Source organism: Volvox carteri, assembly GCF_000143455.1.
Source record: "Volvox carteri f. nagariensis unplaced genomic scaffold VOLCAscaffold_22, whole genome shotgun sequence".
In the NCBI taxonomy this organism is placed as follows: Eukaryota; Viridiplantae; Chlorophyta; class Chlorophyceae; order Chlamydomonadales; family Volvocaceae; genus Volvox; species Volvox carteri.
This window is the reverse complement of record NW_003307565.1, coordinates 618,653-629,722: the sequence shown is the minus strand read 5'-3', so window position 1 is coordinate 629,722 and position 11,070 is coordinate 618,653. Positions and strand designations below refer to the sequence as shown.

Here is an 11,070-nt window from a genome sequence, read left to right as displayed (position 1 = left end):
ATCCGCCGCCACCTAACCCGCCGCCACCAAGCCCACCCCCACCCAACCCACCGCCACCTAGACCGCTGCCACCCAACCCGCCGTTGCCACCTAATCCACCGCCACCCAGCCCACCGCCACCCAGCCCGCCACCTCCCAGCCCACCGCCACCTCCCAGCCCACCGCCGCCCAACCCACCACCACCCAGCCCGCCACCGCCCAACCCACCACCACCCAGCCCACCGCCACCCTGCCCCCCACCACCCAGCCCCCCACCACCCGAACCGCCCCCACCCAGCCCACCACCACCCAGCCCGCCACCACCCAGCCCACCACCACCCAGTCCGCCACCTCCTAGCCCGCCACCACCGAGCCCACCGCCGCCCAGCCCACCGCCGCCAGTCCCGCCCCAGCCTCCCAGTCCATTCCTTGAACCATCGCCACCAAGTCCCCGACCCCCCCGACCGCCGCCACGGCCGCCGCCATTTGCGACGCCCAATGTAAGGGCCGGAGCTTCGTGCATTAAAGTGCTCATCATGGGGACGCCCTAGATTACGGGCTGGGGGCTTGGGCCAGAACGCAAACACCGTGTTGCACCGTGTTTTCATATTTACCTGTTGATTTTTTCTGCTCATTCGGCCAAAGTTAGGGGCGGGGTACGAACCTAGTACACGTTGGCAAAAATGACAGAATTGTTTACGGGCACGCAGAATACCAAACAACACCATATACCTGCATGCACATGGAATCGAACGGCGGTAGTAAAGGGCACATAGGGATTTAGGGAGATCTGGAGATGAAAAGCTGCAACTGGTTCACGTTCTTTCCTTATGATTTTTATACACACCACACACACACGCACACACACACACGCACACACACACACACACCGCCTCCATCACAGCTAAACCATCGCCACTTCCCTCAACGCGGCTCAGATTATATCAAAACGCACACACGGATGAACGAACACCCAGCCCGCACATTCTCTAACGCCCCGCCATCACGGTTTCCCTCCTCCTCCCCTCTTGGCACGCGACACAGGTGGTGTTCTACAACATCGACATGCCCGCAGACGACAACACGGCTAATGATGATGATGATGACTAAGCTATAGAAAATCGAACTGGACATCCTGCAGCGATCAAAAAACTGCGAAATTCAGGCAGTGGGAAGGTTTGAAGACGGACCAGTTTTTGGGTGATTTGCGAAAGGGAAGCCCTGGGAACAATTTATGCAACGGTCGGAAAGGGTAATCCACATGAAGGCTATGGCCAACAGCAAGTCTAAGAAGGCTTGCAAGGACGCCGGCGGCAAGTGAAAGAAAGAGTGTTGAAAGGCGGAGGGAGGATGGGTGGGCGTACATGCAGTGAGCACGCAGGCGAAAAGAGGCCTCCTATCCTATTTTGCTTCTTTACGCACACACGGAGCGCAGCGCAAGCAGTGCCTGTGTCCCCCAATGCCCATGATCCTCCGCATAACAGCAAAGAACCCAACGCTTAACGTTGAATGGGAGGCATAATCAGGACAGCATCAGTAGCAACACCACCATCATCATCGTCATCATCATCATCATCATCATCATCATCATCATCATCATCATCATCATCATCTCAGCCTCGTTCCTCGCTCTCCACTTCCCTGCCGACTACTATACATGTAGCAATGCCAGCGGAGAGCCCCCCCGTCGGCGGGGGCCACCTGTGCCTCGGTGTTAATTTACTTTGGTCGGCAACCAGAACGTCGTCGGCATGGGTGGGGTATGTATGTCTTAATTCATCATTGGCACCGTTGGGATCCTCTCATGGTGTACGACGTTGAGGCTCCCTATAGCTAGCAGAGCACTGGCGGGCGGGGCAGGGCCCCCGGGGATAGCATACGTTGTAACGTGGGGCAGCAGCACGTGTTTTCGTGGGAGCGTCTGGGTAAACGGACTAATGGGTGGATGGGGGCCCAGTGAAAACCTTTGGCGTGCCTTGGTTTACGGAAGCACAGCTGTGCTTTCGTTAGCACAGCACCCCAACCGAACATGTCAGCCGTACGTCCTGATGACATGGCCAGGAGGAAATTGAGCTGGCAATGGAATTGCAATGGTCGTGTGCGTAGTACGGCTGGCCCCCGCTGTGCGTAGATCAATATATGTTGGGCAGTGGCAGAAAACACGGCACATATTTGGCGCGGCGGGCGCGTCTTGCGGTTGCAGGTTGCGGGCATTGTTATGAAGTTTAATGCGGGTAGGATCAGTAGAATTTATTAAGTACAATAAATTTTACGTCTGCGTCGCGCACATGCGCCCTTGGATGGATGATCACAACGATTGGTGATTCGTTAGATCATTGCACGTGTGCGTATGCACCTGTGAGGTTGTGTGCGTGCGCATCCGTCTATCTATCAATCTAGCAGTTTCGATTATTCAATCGATTGAGCCACGATTTACAAACGCGGCGTGCTTTATATTCTGGGCCATTCAATTCTTCTTATGGACTGGAGCACGCACACACACTCACGCAATCCCACCTCGCGTGTAACTTCGCGCGTACATGTGTGAATGCAACCACCGCGCATGAAAATTAGTCACTCCATAGATATGTGAATCGATGTAATGATGTTGCTAGGTTGAAGTATCGCATATCTCTCTTGTATTAATCCGCTGTGTTTGGATGAACCTGTGTTGCAATGGACCGAATATGATTGATGGTTGTTGGTGCAGACCACTCAACCCATCATCGCTCACTCTGCCCGTCGCATAGAAAGGGTTGGAAGGAGCCTCGTACGTAGAAAGCGTCAGCAAGCCCGAAGTGAACTTCCGTATGTAAGTCGTTAGGATGACTGCGGGAACAACGACGCGTTTGGCATGACTTGAGTTCGTAGATTGCGGCGCCCTTGCATGTTGACAGCGACGATAATCTCTCACGTCTACCATGGAGGCGATGACGATGACAATGACGATGACGATGATTACGATGACGACAGCAATGTCTGCAAGATTCAAGTTGTTGATCAAGATGTTTGTTAGTATCCAAAATTGTAGTCAAGGCCCTGGTCTCCTTCTCAGCCATGCTGTGTAATTGTTTAGGATAGCGGGGTTTAGCTTCGCCCGTGGACACTAACCTGCCAGTCCCAACCTTTCCCCTGTATTTCGGGGCACCCCATCCTTTGCCCCACGTGTGCCGACGGTACGTGTTTCTCCTACCCGGTCGGATCCCCAGCTTGGGAAGAGGTTCACCCGCCGTCGTTCACCCACGTGATGCAATGATGGCGAGATGTGGTGGTACCTACCGTGCGGAAATCGTGCGGACATGGCATCATACAGCGCTATGTCCTCACCTATGGTGTTTGCTCATCCGTACCACAGGAGTGATGATGTCACATGCATTTGGCCACATATCACATATCACATTTCGTACGCAAAAAATATATGGCTGTGATTTGGGCTGTGCAGGAGCTTAGCATGCGGGCAGCTTTTCTCTGAATGGCATTTGAAGGTGCATGGGTTTCAGAGTTACGAACAGCTTGGTGGTGGAGCTGCTTTCGGTGAACTATTAGGCCGCGGGGTGATGCGACCCGCCAGGAGTTCGTCGCTTGGCTATGTAAAACACAACCGCACAGCTAAGAACACAACTCAGAGTGGAGAGGCACGCCTGGCTGCCTGACTGCCTGCCTACTTGCCTCGGCTGCCCGCCTGCTGCACCAGGCTGCACGACGCCCCCGAACCACACCCTCCATGAGCCGTATGTATGTCGTTACAGGGTGATTAAGCTTCACCAGCGGCCCCCTTTCCCGAGGCAGCTCCCTGCTCTCCCCTGCGAGAGGGGCACCCTAATCCATTCACCCCATCCGATTTCAGAATGTATTCGTTGGGTTCAGCAACTCACCACCAGCATCCAACCAAATCTAGCGGATCATGAGCCGTATGTATGCATACAATCATGAGGGGCTAGTAGGGAAGGCTCCGTGCCTCCTAAACTAAATAACTATAATTTCCTGTGGGAATACATACTTATCATCTTCCTTGGGGCAGCCGCAAAAGCGTGGCGGCTACCTTAGGAGTAAAGTAAAAAGGACAGACAACGTAGCCAATAAAAGCTACTGAGTTCCAAACGGAGGGTCACCTAAAGCACTAGGGCTTATGTAATGAAAACAGCACGTACGGTTCCCGTGGGGGAGTCCCGGTGGGATGACGTTTGCTGCACCTGCTCCAACGTATCTGAGGCAGGGGCAGCAAAAGGCGGCCGGGATTGTCTGTTGCGCACGCGGTGCTCCTGCAGACCATCCGTGGCGCGCCACGGATCCCTAGTTCCGGTCATATAGCTGTCTTGTCTCATGATCACAAGCTGTCTCCCTACGACCCGGTGTTCTACCCAAAAGATTTAACTTTAAAGTATTAGTAGCACCCGACGCATTCACCAGGAAGGTCGTACTGTGACTGAAAAATGCGACGCGACGGAGATCTCTCAGAAACAGCAGCAATGGAAGGCCTATATGCAATGCAAGGGGTCTATATGAGGCTCTTGTTTCCTTGACCCACTTCAAGACGGGTGCGGGTATCTGTTGTACATGTCATACACACCATCAAATACGCATACGCGCCAGAGCGCGTTCCCAACACCTCGGGGGTCCTTTTCGGCGGCCAGCTACTGAAGTAGGTATCTGTGTGTGGGCTCTGGGGAATCGGCCTCGGTGCGGATGCAGCTGACCTGGGGATTTCAAACAAACACGGAATAACGTACTACGCGATAACACTGTAACACACACACACACACACACACACACACACACACACACACACACACACACACACACACACACACACACACACACACACACACACACACACACACACACACACTGCATGTCGATAGCTGTGGGGAAAAAGCACCAGCAGAATTCGTGATGGCGTCGCGTGATTGCTACTTAAGGACTTGCCAAAAGCCAGATTGGAAGCGCTAGATTTTATTACATGCGCCCGGGTTCGCGGTTCTCCCCTAGTGCTGGGTGGGGTGTCTGACAGCGGTGTCGGAAGCCAGCCGGTAACACACACTTAACATGTCACAACCATAATGTCACAACACGACGTCCATATGACCCCTTTTAGCCCTACACCGAAATTAGCGCGACCAGTAACTAGAGTACTTTTTGATTTAACTGAACGAAAAGATCGTAACGTGCGTCGCAAAATAATTGGAGTCAAGCGACGCTCAGCCACGGTCAACGTCTTAACACCTGGCAGGAAAACTCCAGGAGCTAAGCAGCTAGAGGAGCACATTGCTCAGAGCTGCAGGCCATTCCTGGATGGATGCATAGCAACAATTAAAGCGGAATTCCAGAGCCAATTGGCAGGGCATGTTGACAGATGCCAGCAGACTAGCGATGACATGAAGCATCGCATCAACGACCTAAGAAGCCTAGTGGAAGAGCAGGCAGAGGTTGTTAAAAGCCTTCAGGAGCGGAATGCTGCGTTGCGACAGGAGCTTGATGCCACGGTGGGTGAGCGCAGGCTCACGACGCAACGCTTAAAGGAGTTAAATGAGCGCATTGAAGCCCTCGAGACCGAGCGAAGCTCGGCACGAAGTGAGCCAATCATTACGCGAAGCCAATCGGCGGACGCAAAGGCCCTTAATAGGCGGATGGAGGCCCTGGAAAAGCGGCTCGCCGAGCACGCCGCAAGCAGGCCAAGGGAACAAGCGGTGCACTGCAGAGAAATGACCGAGAACGTGGACAGCGTTACTGCCCGTGTTACCACGCTCGAGGAGCGTTTCAATGACTGGGAGCGCACGCGCACAGCCCCGGCAGATGGTGCACGATGTACCGGAGCCACGGGGGGGCGTCGCATGGGCACCAAAGCAGCGCCGCCTGCAAAGCAAGACCAACAAGATCCCCGGGAAGAACTCCATAAGGAGCAGCAAGAACGGCCGAAGCAGCAGCAGCCAAAACAGCAACCAAGACCTAACAGAGCCGTCGCTGATACCACCACCTCCAAAGCCCCAAAGGTGACAGTGATCACTACCAGACCACATGAGGTGGCCGCAAGCTGCAGAGGGTTTGACACGACAGCAGGCGCCCCTGCTCCCAGGCCCCCCAAAGCACTGGCTGAGACTACCAGCAGCACCGATGGACATATAGACCGGGGTGCACTGGTCATCGACGGACTACCAGCTACTTGGACGCAGGAGGAAGTGATCCAGAAACTGCAACTGCGCTTGCAGCAGCTTACTAGCATGAAGGTCGCGTTCTTAGATTGCACCGTCGAGGCACACCCGAACGTCGCTACTCGCAGCAGCAAGCGGACAACCCAGCGGGTTCGAATCACGACAACCCCAGCGGCATATTATGCTCTGTACTCGTTACGGAAGCAGCTGGGCCTTAATGCGGAGGAAGGAGCGGATGAGTCGTTCCCGGCTGTGAGAGTGTCACTGGCGCTCACAGCACTTGGCGAATCGTACAAGAAAGGGTACCAGGACGTATTTCGGCACCTAGTCGATAGTAAGAGGGCCCCTTCATGGCGGGGTACTCACCTCATGGCGCTTACTGAGCCAGACAGCGGTGTCTGGGCGAAAATAGACATCCGCAAAATGGCTGCAGAGCTGAGGCAAGCAGCTAAGTAGGGAGCACGCCGGGGGGGTAATAGCATCCGTTTCCTTATTTGGAATATCCACGCCTTCTCGGCAGGCAAGTTTGACCAAATTAAGGCTATTCGTGGATTGCTCAATCACGATGTTATCATCCTTACAGAGACGAAGGCGCCCGTTAATCGCACTCGTGCCAAGGAGCAACTAGTATTGCAGGGTTATAGCCACCTTGCATGTACTAGAGCACCGCGCACAGGCTCTCGAAGGTCAGGCGGTGTATCTGTGTTTGTGCGTGATGAGCTGGCCCCCTGCGTGAGAGAAGTGGGCTTAACGAATACACCCGTTGGGGTGGAGATCGTCTGGTTGCGATTCCATAGCGTTCTCCCTGGAGGGCGGGCGCTCCTACTGGGGGCTGGTTACTGCTCGCCCCAGGGGTCCAGCGTTTATAGCAGCACGGATGGTAGTGGCCTGGCGTATAGCGAGGTCCCCGACGCTGTATTTGGAAGCATTACTGGCGAGCTAGATAGACTGCGGTGCATGGGTGATGAGGTGCTTATCACAGGTGATTTTAATGCCCGTACAGCAGCTATTCTAGACTTGCCCGGAGTAAATGGAATAGGGGCACACTCCCACGTCGGCGTTCCCCGTAAAAATAGAGATAGTGGGCTGAATTGTTTTGGCCGCCGATTGGCACAAATGTGTCTTGACACAGGCCTAGCCATTGTCAATGGGCGGGCACCTGGTGATGTGCCCGGGGGTTTCACTTACTCCAACTCTACTGAGGGTCACAGTTCTATTGATCTGTGCCTTGCATCTTACGGGCTCTTCGAGCAGATTAACACTCTCAAAGTCCTTAGATCTTACTTATGGGGAGAGTCTAATGTGCTAAGTGATCATCACCCGCTTATCCTTCGCCTGCATGCCGTTTTTAGGCCAGGGGCTGCACGGGGTCGGAAGCCTCACCCAGCACGTGAACGGATCCCTATTTTTGATATTTCACGCAAGGGCCGCTTCACTGAGCTTTTTCGTGAACCAGATGGCATTATTACAGAGACCATCAACTCTCTCAAGGAAAAGCTTGTAGAAGGGGCACCCTGTGACGAAAGCATGAATGACCTGCGCACCCTTATCAATAAGTGTGCTAGAGAGACGTTCGGCGGTGCACGGGGGATGGAAAAGTCTGTGAAGCGTGACTGGTGGAACGAGGACTGTGCAGCTGCGTGGAATGATATGATGAGTTTCCGTAAGGAGGTCAGGGACCCCGTCTCAGGCAAGCTGCCCGATCTACATAGGACTACCTGGAAGGCCAAGCACCGTGCCTTTAAGAAGGCTAGGAAGGCCGCTATTCAGGAGTTTGAAATGGAAGATATGCAGAGGAGGATTAAGGACGCCCGGTTCAACCCACGCGGATTGTGGACATGGCTGCGTGGGGGAAAACCACCTCCTTGCGGGATCTCAGATATTAATGCTTTTACCGAGCATTTTTCCAAGGTGCTTAATGGTGCAGGAGAGACGAGGCAATGCCGCAATGAGGGTATTCAGTTTAGATGGCTGGACGAGGACCAGGTGACGCACAGACGGGAATTAGCTGCTTGGCTTAACAAGGATTTTACGGAGGATGAAATTGCTAGTGGCCTTAAGGCTATGCGCAACAATAAGTCCGCGGGCCTGGAGGGAACCCCGGCCGAGTATTATAAGTACGCTATCAGGGAAACTGAAGGGCAGCAACCCGTGCTTGTATTGGCGCCTTACTTAACGGTGCTATTCAACCGCATATACGGAGCTGACTACCCGAGGGAATTCACGACTAGCACCCTGTCCCCCGTATTCAAAAAAGGGGACGTGTCTTGCTGTGACAATTACCGGGGAATCGCAGTGGGGGGTCCCCTGAGCAAACTTTATGCCAATATCATAGGGAGGCGATTAAATAATTACTGTGAGGGCAATAGGCTACGTGCCGTTAGCCAGGCTGGATGTAGGCATGGTTTTGGCACCGAGCATCACTTGTTTACATTAAGGCATCTTATCTCGAAGCACACTGTGGCCGGAGCCAAGCCGCTTATTATCATGCAAATTGACTTTAGTAAGGCGTTCGACTCCGTTGACCATGAGACACTTTGGGATTTCCTAATGTCGTATGGGCTACACGGGCGCATCCTCGATTCTTTAAAGGCTAGCTATGCTGACGTGAAGTTTCGGGTCAAGTTAGGAAATAAGTTGGGACCTGAATTCAAGGTGGGGCGTGGTGTTAAGCAAGGGTGTCCCCTTAGCGTAACCCTTTTTGGACTCTTCATAGAAGTATTCGCTCATTATATTGATGCCCATGATGCTAATTGCCGTGTATGCCTCCCCAGCCGATGGAGCACCCTTCGTGAGCAGAGTGTTAGCCTGGCGGGCGGTGATCTCACTAACCTACTTTTCGTTGACGATGTGACACTGGTAGCGACAGGGCACGATAGAGCGGAATGCCTTCTGGGGCTACTCGAAGCCTACTGCAAAGCGACGGGTATGGCCGCGAATGCCGCCAAGTGCGAGGTCCTCATTTTTGGGGGTGCTACGCGCGAGCGGAAGCGGCTTGTTGAAGCTGAGTACCGGTTAGGTGGGGCGGGGTTGCGGGTGCTGACCGGCAACGAGACGGCACGGTATCTCGGGTTGCACTATGGCCCAGGAGTGCAGTTCTCAGCATGTACCAAGCAACTACTCACAGCAGGGAGGCGGGCCACATTTGGGCTCAGCACCCTGTGTCGTGATAAGAAAATTACCACCCCCAAGCTATGTATGTCTCTCTACAATACACTAGTTGTACCGGTGTTTTCTTATGGAGCGCAAGTTTGGGGACCTGACTTCATTAATGTGAATTTTGAAGGTGCTATGGCTAATCCCATGGTCCAGGAACAACGTGCTTACATGCGAACCGTAGTTGGGGCGAGGAGCCCGACTATGGTTTCCCTGTATCGCGAGCTGTCACAGAGGCCACTCCAGTTCCATTGGACCAATCTTGTACTTAGGTTTTGGAACTCTGTGGTTAAGAGGCCGGGAACGTTGTGTCACCGGGCATTTGTCGCTGACCTGGAGTTGGCACTTGGGGGCGCCACTGAGTGTTGGGCAAGCAAGGTACTAGCCTTTCTTACTAGCTTAGGAGTGGAACCCCCCACTAATACGCGCGGTAATGATCTTATATCGTACTACACCACCCTTAAATTGCCAGTCGAGAGCATTCTTAAGGTTTTTGCCAAGCGGCTTGATGCTCGGTGGGAGTGCCCGAATACCTTGGGTGACCCCCGCGTCTTCCCCATAGGAATTACCGGAGCCAAGGCGTGTCGCTATATGAACTGGATGGGAGCTGCCCCGTCAAGGGGTGCGCGTCTTGATTGGTTGGAGCACACTAAAGGGACCATGCCCCAGCGACTTCATCATGTGCTCATGCGTTTTCGGTTAGGCTGTTGGGAGTTAGAGGTTAATAGGCCTAATGGGCGTGAGCGCACCGCGCGTACCTGCAGGCTTTGTGACTGTGGAGCGGTTGAAGATGAGTTGCATGTTTTCGAAGAATGTCCCGCTTACAAGAGCATACGGACTAAGTATGATGGTGACCTAGTCCTTACGGGGCGCAGCATGCGCACCACTATGACTGAGGCGCCACCCCTGGCATTGGCCAGGTACCTCTCGGAAATCTGGGAGGCCAGGCACGTCGCGCTGAGGCGCTTCGCCCTGAAGCGGACGAGGGAGAATGAAGATGACCTCCCGCGTACCCGCATCAATACCAATACAACGTCCATGGCCCCCCCGGCTTTTACGGACACACCCGCACTTGTGTGCGGAACTTGTAACTTGTAACTTGTATTTACCGTAAAAAACGCAATGTTTTCTGCCTTCGTTCTGCAGCCGCGCCCAAAATGGCCAAGTGAGCAAGAAAATGGGAATTGTTCACCAATTCGACATGCGGCACTTGCGCATGAGTGATCATATTCCTTTTTCTTTTTTTGTAATTCGCCAGAGGACTGTTTGCACGTGCTTAGTACGTTGATGATACACGGCAGGGCTCCGCTTGCAGACGGACACGACCGTACAAATCGTAAGTAACGCTTTTTGATGATGTCGCTGCGAACTTTAAGAGCGCAGGTCCGTAAGAAATTTATACATTATTCCGCTTGGCCCCTTCTCTATAAGTGATCAATATATAGGTGGGCTGCCGTGGCCCACGCCCGCCATCAGCGCGCCAGCCATACATTCCAACTACTTCCAGCCCGTTATAACACAACTAACGGTCATTGTGGATAGGTCACCCGAGGCGGAGTGGAACCCCCGAAGCGTTAATCTCTGTGCACAAAAAATGCATGAAAAATGGTGCCTTACGTAGAAGGATGGCCACCATGCAATTTTTTATTCGTGAATTCCTGCCATGGCCACAGTACGGTATATGCGTTCGTTGAACAAAGTGACGATAGAGATACCGCACCCCGAAAAGTCCTGCTAGACCCTACATTAGTAGGTTAGCTACTGTTCGTCGTCACAAATGAGGCGA

The 11,070-nt window shown here is 53.6% G+C and overlaps 2 protein-coding genes across 2 annotated transcripts in view; one reads left to right on the top strand and one right to left on the bottom strand.

Annotated features, from left to right (window-relative positions):
- Window positions 1-530, top strand: part of VOLCADRAFT_61191 (uncharacterized protein) — a gene marked incomplete at both ends in the record, with an annotated part of 1,152 nt that extends 622 nt beyond the window's left edge. Inside the window, one exon of the mRNA XM_002951186.1 lies at window positions 110-530. Coding sequence (XP_002951232.1) covers window positions 110-530 — 421 coding nt within the window. The remainder of the gene's footprint in view (window positions 1-109) is intronic.
- A 1,491-nt stretch (window positions 531-2,021) lies between these two features.
- On the bottom strand, window positions 2,022-4,286 carry VOLCADRAFT_104999 (uncharacterized protein; the record flags this gene model as incomplete). The annotated part of the gene is made up of 4 exons (XM_002951103.1): window positions 2,022-2,645; window positions 2,714-2,958; window positions 3,855-3,873; window positions 4,173-4,286. 4 exons carry the CDS (start codon window positions 4,284-4,286, stop codon window positions 2,622-2,624), a joined length of 402 nt encoding a protein of 133 aa, XP_002951149.1. The 3' UTR covers window positions 2,022-2,621.
- Window positions 4,287-11,070: the final 6,784 nt, after the last annotated feature.